At 41.9% G+C, this 14285-nt stretch overlaps 1 protein-coding gene across 1 annotated transcript; it reads right to left on the bottom strand.

The window, feature by feature from the left end:
* Positions 1–1965: 1965 nt before the first annotated feature.
* On the bottom strand, positions 1966–9401 carry mfsd9 (major facilitator superfamily domain containing 9). Its single transcript, XM_080753312.1, has 6 exons — positions 9130–9401; positions 7860–7947; positions 7357–7400; positions 5382–5511; positions 4523–4732; positions 1966–3722 (listed from the first exon to the last, which is right to left on the bottom strand). Exons 1-6 carry the CDS (start codon positions 9214–9216, stop codon positions 2851–2853), a joined length of 1431 nt encoding a protein of 476 aa, XP_080609438.1. The 5' UTR covers positions 9217–9401; the 3' UTR covers positions 1966–2850.
* Between the last annotated feature and the right edge of the window lie 4884 nt (positions 9402–14285).

A 14285-nucleotide genomic window follows, 5' to 3' on the forward strand; every position in this document is an offset into this window, starting at 1 on the left:
GTAAAATACTTAAAAAATTACGTTGTGTAATCAGAGTTGGGGAATTTTATACTAATTTTATAAAATGTTCTCATTCCAAAGACTAATTCATTTTTCCCCGGGTAGTTTCGATTTCACGATAGGATTTTAAATATATGTTTGACCTGCCTATACATTGTCTGAATGTTTCAAGTGTGATAATTTAATGTCCATAATTTAATTGAATGCAAGTGAATGAATCAAGAAGCATAGCTGCACTTGATTCTCTCTCCATGTATGTAGTGTAAATACTATTTTTATTATTTTGTGTGGCCATTGTAAACTATCCCTATACAAACTATGAGTGTTTAATGTGAGGACATTTTGCAACTTCTCTGAAGAAGTCTATTGGTTAAAGGGCTGTCCACACCAAGAATGTTAACTATTGTGCTAACGATGTGAGCATCCTCACTAATGAATGTTTAAGTACTGTACACATGCCCTGTAAATTTGGATGGATTTTGAATATCAAACCGTGTCTCTAATAGACACGGACATTCAATCAAAGTTGTGGTGTGGAAAGCCCCTAAATCTTAGATTTCTGTATCTGTTACACCGAAAATAGGCCAACTTTTATTTTTACATGTATTAAAATTTCAACTTTATACAAAGCTTTATAATTTAGCACTTATTCTTGAATCGGTCATTATTTGGTTTAATGAAAATGTTTTTCAACTTGATTCTCACCAGCAACACACTGGCCTACTTTCATTGGCTTTCTTTTTTAAAGAAGTAGCTGCCATATATTCATGTTCTCATTGTTTTGCAGTTTCTCTTCAAGGTTTTCCAGGCTTCAAATATAGTCCTATATTGTGCTGATCAGAGCAATGGTCCCCAAGTTAGACGATTTGAAGATCTATTTTTAAAAATCGTGAACATATATATGCGCAAGTCTTGAATATTTTTTACCCGATTCTATAAATGTCTTCTAAATCCTTCAAAAGCTTTCTACGTCAGTGGTTCTCAAACTTTTTCATGTCAAGGACCCCTAGAATGATATGTATTTTTGGCCGCCGACCCCCGTCTCAAAATATTGTTTCAGGGACCCCCCCAGAAGCAAATATGAGTTACAAATAATCACTTTAAAAAATATATTCAAAGATTTACACACATTTTCATGATTTAAAAAAAATATATAGCAGATCTACAAGCTTGCAGTGCTGTGAGCTTATATATCTGCCATTTTCAATAGCCAAAGTATCAAATAATTCCAGGTCTTAATGGGCTAATACCTTGGCAATGTGTCTATTCTCATGCCAAACCCATGAAGTGTTAGGTTTGGTGCAGATCAGAGCCTGTGGTCTATGTGACTATTCTCATGGCAGACCCCCGCACATTCTTTGTGCCACGTTTGATGTGGATTGTAGAAACGGTGCACCTCGACACTGTAGCCCCCAGACCCCGCTTGTGTGACTACTGTATTCTCATGTCCGACCCGTGAACTGTGTTGGTGCCAAATTCTAGTCAAATTTTAACATGCCGTTGGATAGCTTTACCATTTCAGCCATTCAAACCAACTAGAAAAGTACTAGAAAAGTAAAAAAGTAAAATGGGAATAAAGAAGTGAGACCCGTGGAAGATCCTTCGTCAGTCGCAATGTCTTATTTGAACAAAGTTATAGTTGAGAATGACTCTTGATCAAAAACAAAACGCCTTTGTAATGGCATAAAAATGGGGTCTCAAATAGCCTTCCATAATATCGGTTATGTTTTTTCTTATTAATGTTCATTTAAGGTTGTCTTTCTATGCAGAATCAAACACTTTTTATTTGGTACAACTGCAAAATATACAGGCCATGACATTTTCACTCCAGCCAAGTCCAAAGTTGACAACCCAGTAACTAATGTACACAATGTGACATTTAAGATTTCATATAAAACTTTATTCACTGTGACTTCCTTCCATTAATTCTGGATCTGAATTTACAAATTCAAGCACTTCTGTAAATTAATCTGTAATCTTGTGTTTTAATGAGTATGGTAGTGTGTAATTGCATGAACAGTAATTCAGAAAATGCAAATAATTTTTTTTCCAAATCCCCATTTATACCTCCGGATAAATTAGTCAAATTTTAAAATAAACAAAAGAAATCTAGAAGTGAAAAAACTAAAATAAAACTGGACTAAACACTAGTATAAAAATGAATAAGGCTCCAATACCACTGTGGGAACACTGCCACAAACAGTGCACTGGCAGAAATGAGTGGCATAAAGGTAGTACAGAGTTAGATTACCAATGTGGCAACTCCAAAGCTACCATCTGACATCCTGAGGTGGATTCATGTACATCTAAATATTGCTCTTTGTAACATCAAAGAGGGTCCCTTTCCTCTTCCTGTGACAATGATGAAAGTGTATTCTGGGACATGTAGTGCATCAGTACAATAAAGAAAGACCAAAAGTCAGGGACATTTGGACTGCATAGTGGTTATAGATAAGGTAAATAAGATAATTTCTGCATTGTTCTTATATATATTTAAAAAACGTATACAGTGTCGTAGCCACAATTAACGGGCGATACAGTCTATACTAGACTCTAGACCAAACCTGTTGGGGCCCAATGCCTTGACAGACAGTGGCTGGTCTTGTCTTATCAGTGCTGTACTTTGTCTTTCTAAATCCTCTCTTTCCGACAGGAGGGCCGCAATTCCAGTGATGACCAGCTCTTTATGATCCCTGTGATGTTGCACTCTCTTCAGGTGAGGCTGGCCTGACGCAACCCAGAATCGCATCAATGAAACAACACACTCCAGCGAAAAACGATCGTATCCAGAGAGAGCAATCCCCCCATCGCTGGACCCCTTCAAAACATTAGAATTCTATATCTATTCGTTCACTCTACTTTTCTCAGTTTGGCCAATTTTGACTTCCCCCTCCCGTCCCACTTGGGGATTCTAATGAGTAGTAGGCCCACAGCGGCGAGCGCCAGGATCACACCCAGACTTGCAGGACCACAGGGGCTGAACTCCTGGGCCAGGCCTGACAGGAGAGGGGCCAGGACACGGCCCACCGCCGTTACAGACTGCCCAGCTCCGATCAGAGTCCCGCTGGCCTGGACCCCTCCCCTCTGCAGCTCCAGATCCGTGATGCAGGTGCGTCCGATGGTGGTGGAGATCGCAAAGAAGGTGGAGCTGAGCAACACCTGCCAGACACTGGGCGCGGCAGCGTACAAAAAAATTAGCAAACTCGTGAGCACGGTGGAGTGGAGAAGCAGGCCTGACATGTTGTCAGCGTACAGCTGGCAACGCGTCACCGGACCCACCAGGAACCCGGCCAGCGCCCCCAAGGTGCTGCTGTAGCTGATCAGGTAGCCCGTCACCTTGGGCTTCAGGGAGAAGCGCTCCTCCATGGCTAGAGAGAAGTTGCTGTAGTAGAGCATGATGGCTATGGCCATGAGTAGCCGCACCAAGAACAGGTCCCACATGTCAGAGGAGGCCACCATGTGGATCTTTGACACCACCGAGGACAGCTGCCTCCAGGCAGGCTGGAGCAAGGACACCTCTCCCCAGCTGATGCCCCCCGGGGGGAGCTTTCTCGGCCTCGTCTCCTCCGTCGCCAGCGGATGGTGGTTGTTTTGGTGGGAACAGTTGTTGTACGCAGAGCTGTCCATGCTGTTGTCGTTGCAGGCCTCGGCGGTGCTTCTGTTGGAGTTGGCGTCAGTGCGGTAGACGAGTGTCTCGCTCCAGGGCAGCATCCACACCAGGCCTGGAACAAAATGAACACAAGTGATTCAAACTTTCAAGCACCCGTTTTATAGTGGTGTAAAGTAACTAAATACATTTACTTAAGTACTGTACTTCAGTACTATTTTGAGGTATTTGTACTTATTCTTTATTTATTTCCACTGAATGTGGACTTTTTTTGGCCCTGCACTATTGGGTTGTGTTGGTAGAATTGAGTACTATTGCTGTGAGTGTGTTGACATGGCGGTGAGATTCTTGTGTTGCACTGACTAGCATTGACTGTACACTTGTGTTTGGCACTGCATTGTTAAGTTGTGCTTTGAGTATTGCTATTTGTGTGTGACGTGACACTTACAGTATGAGCGTTGAATGTTTCTTGGACACTTTATGTATATATTCTTCTTTTTTGTGACAGCTTTTTGACACTTTATGTTTATATTCTTCTTTTTATTGTGCCTTGCTTTTTTTTTTACTGTACATAAGAGTACTTTTACTTAAACTTAAACTTAAACTGCTGTGCTGCCTCTGGCCAACTGATTTTCCCCCGTGGGATAATAAAGGTATCTATCTATCTACTTTTACAAGTTCCAATTTCCAGTACTTTTACTTCTACTCCACTATACTGGATCCAAATATTGTACTTTTACTCCACAACAATTATTTGAAAACTTTAGTTAATAGTTACTTTGCAGGTACAAATGATAGTATTATAAAACATAATATATAAACCACTTTAGCCCGATTTTATACCTTGGCTATTACAGCTTGTAGATCTACCATTTTCAAGTTTTATTTCTCTCTCTGACCTTTTGTCTTTCTCACCTGCGTTCAGGAGGAAGATGGCTGCGCAGGTGAAGGAGGACGTATAGAAGCCTCCCTCGTGCTCAGTGAGGTAGCCGCCAACCACGGGGCCCAGGATGAAGCCCACGCTGGAGGCTGCGTTGAAGTGTCCCATCACTAGAGGGCGCTCCGACTCAGACACCAGGTCAGACAGCAGAGCTCTGCATATGGACAAGGAATGCTTGAACAGCCCTGGGAGAGAGAAAGAGTCGAGATAAGCACAATCTGATTATTGATACCGTGCTCCGGTCTGTACACAATGTCATGTCTTTACTGGGTAGCAGTGTACTGCAATTGCTGCTGTACACATTGTAGTATTTATAATTGTAAATTACTAAAGGGCTGAACAGCCGTATCTATTGGAGTGTCAGAAAGCATCAAAGAATGGACAGAAACCCATGAGTGTTGTGAACAGATGTCAACCGAACTCAATCCCATATCATCCTGTACCTAAAGTCACACCACTGTCTCCCAAACAGTGGATCAGGACCCATGTTTGGGTCGTGAACCAATTTCTAAGGGTCGCAAGTAAATATCCCCTTTTTTTGTTTCCTAAATCCCTAAAAAGTCACAACTTTTCATGTTGAAAACAATTCCAACATTTTTCTAAAGTATTTCATGAACGAAATAAAAAAATATATAATTTCCATGAATACATTAAAAAAAGTAGTGAAAATACCAGATCTACAAGCTCACAACGTGTAACCCCGCACCACGTTGTGAGCTTGTCGATCTGCTATTTTCACTAGTTTGTGTCCAGGGCAAACGTCTCATTTGGGTCTTGAGCTAAAAGGTTTGGGTGGTTCCCAAACTTTTTAGCTCAAGGTACACAGTAACTTACCAACAGGAATGCGAGCGAGGACAAAGAAAGCGATGCTGGTGGACATCCCCAGCAGACCATAGCCCAATGTGCTCAGCAGCAGACAGGTCAACAGGGAGTACCGCCTGCCCACTACATCACTCCAGCTGCCCTGCCAATCACACGCAGGAGATAGCCGTCAGTAATACAGCTCAGTGGAACAAACCCTTGAAGTTATCCACTATATTTTGATATTTAGAGGGGTTAGTTAGTGGGGTTTAGCCTCATTAGATCTCCTTCTGGAATCCTAGCAGAAATACCTGGGCAGGAGAGAAGTTGGCAAACTAAATGCCCCACACATGCCTTCATTAGTGAAGTATAGTGGCCACAATTCCCAGAGTAAAGGAAATAAAAATCACACCCGTGGTGATGATGATGATAGACCCACATGTCACAGGATAGACCCACATGACGGCTCATCATTATATTGTCCAATGTCCCAGAAAAGGGACATACGGATACGTAATAAGTATTTGATACACTGTCCATTTTGCATGGACACACAAAGTCACGTATTGGAGTGGCAAGCACCATTGTCACCTGAAGACAGGTTATACTGACTTACAACTGAACTGTTCATATTTTTGGACTTTTTGGGAGTAATGTAAATTATTTCATTGGGAAGCATTAAAACAACTGCAATTTTTATTTACACTGACCAAGCACAAAAACCATGCTTTTTTCTTTCTTAATTACTATTTTCTAAGTAATTTCTATGTTATTCACAATAAAACGAAGATAAGCGGTATTAAACCCAAACCTCTCTGTTCAGTTTGCTATAAATGAGTGAGAGAACAAAGAAAAGTATCTCCATATATCACTATAGCCCTATGTTTGACAACTCAGGGAAAATTAGTTTGTGTTCTGTTCTCAGTCCCAGAGGCTAAACCATGTGAATATGATCAGGTGACCAGAAACCAGAGGAATCCTAAACTTTCACTCTCTCAACCAAGCTGCCTAGGCGCCTCCAATGGTCCCTTATTATGCACAGATATCACACGCGCGCGCATACACACACACACACACACACACACACACACACACACACACACACACACACACACACACACACACACACACACACACACACACACACACACACACACACACACACACACAGCCTGATGATATAATGAAATTAGGACCAATTGAATTTGCTATGTTTTGGATGTAGCCTGCGGGGATTACCATAGAGACCTGGCTGTTCACGCCATCCTTCCCTGCCAGTGTGTGCACAAATGACTCCTTCTCCCTTTAATTTGTCGCATGACCCCAAAGATTTAAACCAATTTCTGTAGTCACAGGCAGAGGGGAAGTAAGTTGGGGAGCTCTGAGAATCTGTCTCTTTAGAAGCCATGTTTACTGTAGAGCTAAAGAACATCTTGGTTTCAGAGGAATCTGATGATGTTAATTGGCAAGTTAATGGTTTGGACATTGCTGTGCATCACCTCACCGTTGACCTTTCAGATAAATGGCAATTGTCAATCTGTGGAGGCAAAATAACAATGTATATGAAGGTGAAGAAAAAGGCTGCACACTCATAGCCACGAAGCAGAATGTATTTACAGAGAAACATTGGGTTCCTCTGTAAATAAATCCTGCATCCTGGCTATGGGTGTGCAGCCTTTTTTCTTTTTTTTTTCACCTTCATATACTTACTTACCAAGGTCATCAGCACACCACTAATATTGGTGTGCCCTCAGTACTTTGTTTTATATAATTGGACTATCATAAAAGAGTATATTCCATTTGATCAAGTGCATGAGTAATGTATGGTTGTACCATTCTTGCATGTTTGTAAACCTAAGGCCCCAGTGTTACGGACACTGTTTATTGTTTCCTTGACATTCCAGACATGGAATTCAGGCCAGCAACCACCAGTTCGCCAGGGCAAAATTTGCTTAGACATCTGGGTTATTTCAGGCAGGGGAGAAAAAAAAACTAAGTCAATACTTACAACTATTGTGCTAGAGAACAACTGTAAGATCCCATACGTAGATCCTGCAATAAACACACTGCAATTTACACTCTTTAGATTTAAATTAACAGAGTATTTTACAATGTTGACATGAATAATCAATGGCACTGACTCTGGGCAACACACACACAAACATATATACATATATATATATATATATATATATATATATATATATATATATATATATATATATATATATATATATAGAATGAGACTATAACAATATCAAGTATAAACTGTCAAGCAAAATATGAAGCATGGAAGCTTATTACAGACATTACAGACCAACTCTAAATGGTTTTGGAGCAAATGAGCAACAGAGATGGTGAAATAAGGAGCATTGTCTTTGCTTGGTGTTCCAAAACGTATTCCATGAGAAACTGGTCATTTAGACGTTCTTTTTTTCTCTCTCATATCAGTATTAACTGTATTAAAAAATAGATTACAGTTTACAGATCCAACAGGATGGACACACCCACCTACAATCCCAGCCACCGTGGGACTGGCTCCAAGGGCCTTCACATGATGGCTCAACAGAGGGATGATCATGCTCACCCCAAATAGGTCCTGTGGAAACAGGGCAGATGACATAATGCATGGGGTGGTTGGGTGAATTAAACTAGTAGTCTACAAATATACCATACCATACTGTCCCTGGTATACATTTCTAGAACACTAGAAATCCGTGGTCAAAATGAAGCACAAAAACAATTATTATGGCAATTTACTAAAACACAGAATGTGTCCAGGTACAATCAAAACACTAACACAACACTAAACCGGTTTGTCTGCATCTCTGACAGCTTATGAAACTCATTCAAAAGATTTTATTTAAGTCACACAGTTGCTCATTTCCCAATAACCACTGAAACCCTATCATCCCTAATTCTTCACAGAATTTCTGAGGCAAGCATTCTGCAAAAATGGCAGATCTACAAGCCTATCCTGTATACCGGCTATTTTTGGTGAAGTACAGTATTTAGACTCTAAACCAAATACTGTATTGTACTGTATCTTCACCAAACATAGCCTGTAGCTGTACATTGTAGAGGGGAAAAGGTAGGAGGATAGTACCCTGTGGCCTGTGGGACCCTGGTCAACTATAGGTAGACTAGGTAGGGTGTAAATGAATATTGAACACTTGACATACTAGTAAAACTTTACCTCTGTGTTCAAGCTAGGCACAATCGTTGTGCCCAGCTTGGACTCCCTCTTCTGTGTGTGATCAATATTATGTGTTTGGGACTTTGGGCCCTTTTACTATGCAAAGCATTGCAGTTTGCTGACCACCCCTGTGCTGTTGTTCAACCTGTAGTCTACTGTCTGGACTCTAGAGGACACATGACATGAGTCATTGACCTTGCTAAGAATATTTAAAATAACATGCTCGCATGTTTAATACAGTTCTACCATGTCAATCATTTGATTAATGATATGGACAATAATATAGGGACATATTGTCAGACTGAGACATGAAATATGTGACATAGTCCACCTCTGATGACATATGTCATGTCTCAGTCTGAGTCGCCATGAAAACCTGCCTTTCAGTCAAACACATTAACACAATGTCCTCTTTGATGCAATCATGAACAGTAGGTAAACAGTAGAATTCTAAATGAAAGTAAACAAACGTCAAATAATGTGTCCCATGTGAGTTATGAAAGCATGACTGAAAGCATTGCACGGCTTACTGTCTATCAGCATGGCAGCAACACACACACACATCTGCATACATGTGTCACTTACCATAAATCCCACCACATAGATGCATTGTATAATCCGCGTGCGTCCCCTTGGTTGTTGAATAAATGAGCTACATTTCGCGTTATTCATTCTCCCGCAATGACAGCTCTGGATCAGCCAATGCGGAAGCACTCATCGGGGATGTACTGTAATTTCAGACAGTACATTGATCGGCCATTACAGTGGTCCGTGCAATATTTAGGGGTGTCAATAAAAGGCTCGAATTCCTCCGTCCGCGAAAAATCTGCATGGCGGGTGGGGACGCGATCGTATCAGTGAAACACCAGAGGCTAAACCGAGCGGAGTTGCTGTGCTGAGGCGTTTAGCATTTCCACCCCGCTTGTTCCTCAGCCCTGTGTTTGGTGAGCCTGCAGGAGCCGGCGGTTTGGTATCGACCGCTGACGTCAAACGTCCAATTTAAGCGCTCTGTTCGAATTAGATTATTGCAGGCGATTCTGTTTGCATGCTTGCTTGGTGTGACTTTCAGTGAGAATGTGTGTTTTCTAAACTTACTAATACGATCATGTTTCTCCGTCTTCTTGACCCTCGTAAGTAATGGTGGGGTACTGGGGTAGGGCCTACAGTTTTGACAGTTTTTATGTGTTGATAATATAATTTAAATCGAGGCTCAGGTCAGGGTCGTGGATTGCTCAGGAGGAAACAATTAGATTGTTGTGGTTACCTTCACCCCATCTTGTGGACAAACCATGGATGTTTTAAGGAACAACCCCGCGGTAGCCTAAGCCTACATCAAAGGCATTCCTGTACTGTACAGCCCCGCGGTTGTTGTGTGGCCAATTAGCTCGTTGGATAAGTTCCAGATTTAAAAAGAACATAGCTTACCTCTGTATTGCAAGCCGTTTTAACATTTAAAAATCACACCCAATGTGAAGTGAGCGGTGGTCGTGCTTGTATAACGTCTTCAATTGGTAATTGGTGATGTAATACAAGCTACACACACACACACACACACACACACACACACACACACACACACACACACACACACACACATTGCTATGGCAAAACACTGAGGAAAAAGACTAGGATATAGGTCTAGGATGTAATTGGTGATGTAAGCTATACACACATATTGCTATGGCAAAACGCTGAGGAGAACACATTGCTATGACAAAACGCTGAGGAAAAGTGGCTACAGATAGGTCTAGGATGTAACTGGTGATGTAATGTGATGTAATATGGCTACACACACACACACACACACACACACACACACACACACACACACACACACACACACACATATTGCTATGGCAAAACGCTGAGGAAAACACATTGCTATGGCAAAACGCTGAGGAAAAGTGGCTACAGATAGGTCTAGGATGTAACTGGTGATGTAATGTGATAATATGCCTACACACACACACACACACACACACACATATTGCTATGGCAAAACGCTGAGGAAAACACATTGCTGTGGCAAAACGCTGACGAAAAATGGCTACAGACACACGCACAGCCACTCTATGGAGCGGTTTACCACCGCTCAAAAGCTAGATTGAATGTATATTTATTATTCCAGATAAGCTATCCGTGTTGTCACAATTAGCCAGCAAATTCAAATTCTTGCATGTATCTAACGCTTATTTAATGATTAATGAATGATGAACTCATACATTCATTTATTGAGAATGTATCAGTAATTCTATTATTGGTAAAGTTAATATCATAAATCAATCAATCCTTGTAAAACTTGTACTTGGGATGCTTTTTTCCCCCTACCCCAAACCTCTTTGCTGAAAATAGCTTCTTGTTTTCTCAGAAATATTTTTATTTTAGTTCGCTTCATGTTTTATATATTTTTTAATAATGACAGACAATGGGGGTTTGATCAGGCTGAAAGCTTAATTGCCCAAATTTGGAGCATAGAGGTACATAATTATGCATTGATTAAAAGAGCCATCTTGTGGCGATAGACCGTAATAGCAGCCCCTGGGTGCATTTCTGTTGTCATCAATGCCATCCATGCGGACTTGACATTAACCATGATACTGACATTTCTGACTTTGCTCGGAAAAGGTTCCAGCCACACTTCATCCGGGATGGGCCCCCTGGTTTTATGACATGACAAGAAGACTTTGTTGTCGTCTTGCGTCACTTCACCAACCTATGATGCAGACACCTGGAGAAGAAAGTGCTGCTGTTGCTTGACAATCATGTTTCCATGTCTCCTTAATCTGCATTGACTGCCAGAACTGCAAGGCCGACGACTAACATTATGTCCTTCCCCTACCACTGCTCGCACAAGCTGCAGCCAAAGGACCCCAATATTATGGGCTACTGAAGAGATACATTCATCCCCAGATGGCTGGCTGGAAGAGGGTCAATCATTGGTGATCGATAAACCTCCCTGGGTTGGTGAGAGTGGCCCTAACTCAGGTTCTGGCAGCACCTGGGAATATAAGAGCAGGGTTTAAGTGTACGTGGGTGTGGCCATACAATAGGGGACCTTTTTTCATTCAAACAGTCACTTCTCACCTACAGTATACGCATGTCACCGACCAGCTCCTCCACCACCTCTGAGCTTTCAGGCAGTGCACACTTCTACCAGGGATGCACACTCCTGCTGGGGCTCCTGGAGGCGGAGATGGACCACACTCCACACTCCCTGGAATGGAACACAGAACACTAGTGGCGTTGGTGAGTAATTTAATGATTCTCTCTTAGTCCGGCTGCCCCTCAGGTGGGGTATGAAATTAAGGTAGGCCTATATAGTTTTTTTTATTGGCCTAAAATGTTGTCTATATACATGCAGTCATGAATCCACCTGCTGACCGCCTGTCAGCATTGAGCAATTTTTTTTATAGGGGGTAAAAGTTTGGGGCACATCACTTACTATACCATAAAGGGAAAAAATACCCCCCAAAACATCTGCTTTAAGTAGCATGTGAGGGGTCAAACTAGGGGGTTTTAATTACTCTGAATCCATTGCAAGCATTTGTTTTGCATGAAAAACATTCCTTGGGCTAAAAACAGACCGATAAACTATGGTTTAGTGATGTGTCATCAATTTTCACAGTTTTTGGGGGGGCTGAATAAAATGTGGTATATAGTTTATTTTATTGGCCTAAAATATTGTCTATATACATACAGTCATGAATCCACCTGCTGACTGCCTGTCAGCATTGAGCAATTCCTTTTATGGGGTAAAAGTGTGGGGCCCATTCACTTATTATACACTATACTAAAGGAAAAAATACCCCCAAAAATCTACTTAAAGTAGCATGTGGGGTCAAACTAGGGGGTTTTAATTATTCTGAATCCATTGCAAGCATTTGTTTGGCTGGAAAAAACATTCCTTGGGCTAAAAACAGCCCAAGAAAACTATAGTTTAGTGATGAGTCATCGCTTTTCACAATTTCCTGGGGGGTGTTTTTTGCCCAAGGAACGTTTTTCATGCAAAACAAATGCTTGCAATGGATTCAGAATAATTCATAAAAACCCCTAGTTTGACCCCACACATGGTACTTAAAGCAGATTTTTTGGGGGGTATTTCTTTTCCTTTATAGCAGGGGTGGGCAACTTTGATGATGGCGAGGGCCACTATATTTCCACCTTCACTCCAGAGGGCCACACTGCATATTGCTACGTCCTACTTTGTCATTCTAGTTAGTATCTCATACAAAAGAAGCAAAAATAGCAGATCTACGAGCAGCGCGATGCGTTTTGAGCTTGTTTGCTATTTTTGCTTCTTTTGAATTGGAATCCTAAATTATTAGTGGCCAAGCCACGCAGTGGCAAAGGCCACTCATTGATATTGGACTTCATCTTCTTCCGCCACTTTTCTCTAGTGGCTTGACCGTGCAGTCACTTTTTACGAAACTCGGCAGTATGGCAGGGGACTATGCCAAACGGCTAAAACACGAAGCTCGCAACAATCGACCAAAGGGTGGCGCTGTAGGAAGCCTTGCAAACTTGCAAACTTTGAACAGGTATAGCTCATGCTCTGTTTGAGGTACAGCCATGAAACCTGTATACACTTATGCGTCTCCTCATGCCGAACAACTTTTACACTCTGACTTTTGACCTCTGACCTTTAGTACTCCCACCATTATGAATTATATGAAAAACAGTAAAAATCTATCTCCTCCTGGGATTTTCGCGTCACATGCGCAAAACTGACCTTTTGGTCCCATCCTCTTTTACAGTACACTTTAAGACATAATAAGACATAATAAGACAGAATAAAGCCATAATAAGAAATAATGTGTTGGTAATTAGAGCTAATATATTTTATTAGACAGAAACAAAGACAGAATAGTAGAAAGAGCGAATACATTCTCTGGCACCGTCACCTGCCGCGGAACTGCAGCGGCAGACACTGCCGCACGACCGCTAGTTCGACCAGCAGTCGCACTGCATCGCCGGCGATAGGACCAGCAGTCCCGCCAGTAGGACCGGCGGCCGCCGCACGGACCGGCAGGTCCCGTAGCGGTAAACTGCCCGTCCGTGCGGTGGTGGCTGAGACAGAATAGCACCGGCATTGCTGGTAACTGCCGCGGCAGCCACCACCGCACGGACGGGCTGTTTACCGCTACGGGACCTGCCGGTCCGTGCGGCGGCCGCCGGTCCTACTGGCGGGACTGCTGGTCCTATCGCCGGCGATGCAGTGCGACTGCTGGTCGAACTAGCGGTCGTGCGGCAGTGTCTGCCGCTGCAGTTCCGCGGCAGGTGACGGCGCCAGAGAATGTATTCGCTCTTTCTACTATTCTGTCTTTGTTTCTGTCTAATAAAATATATTAGCTCTAATTACCAACACATTATTTCTTATTATGGCTTTATTCTGTCTTATTATGTCTTATTATGTCTTAAAGTGTACTGTAAAAGAGGATGGGACCACTTTTTTTTACATACACTTTGGACCAATACAGTCAGATCTGTCTCGGCGGATTGTTTTTAAAGTGAAACATTATTTTTTAATAATTCACTGAATATTGCAGTTTTATGCAAATTATTCTTCTGCCTCTAAATCATACATGCAAAGTGACACGTTCATGGCATTTGGCAAAGATGTAGAGGGTTAGTCCAAGTATCACTGAAACCAATCTTATTCCAATTGGCCAAAGGGGGGCGCTATACGAAGCTGAAACTTTAAACGGGCATAAGTAATGCCTTGTTTCGTTTAAAGACATGCA

Source organism: Nannobrachium achirus, assembly GCF_963921795.1.
Source record: "Nannobrachium achirus genome assembly, chromosome: 22".
Lineage (NCBI taxonomy): Eukaryota > Metazoa > Chordata > Actinopteri > Myctophiformes > Myctophidae > Nannobrachium > Nannobrachium achirus.

Excerpts from the sequence above, each read along its gene's own strand:
- mfsd9 (XM_080753312.1), bottom strand. The coding sequence starts at position 9,216 with ATGAATAACGCGAAATGTAGCTCATTTATTCAACAACCAAGGGGACGC. Across the intron at positions 4,733-5,381 it reads CCTCGCTCGCATTCCTGTTG|GGCTGTTCAAGCATTCCTTG; the intron begins GTAAGTTACTGT and ends TCTCTCTCCCAG. Across the intron at positions 3,723-4,522 it reads CATCTTCCTCCTGAACGCAG|GCCTGGTGTGGATGCTGCCC; the intron begins GTGAGAAAGACA and ends ATTTTGTTCCAG.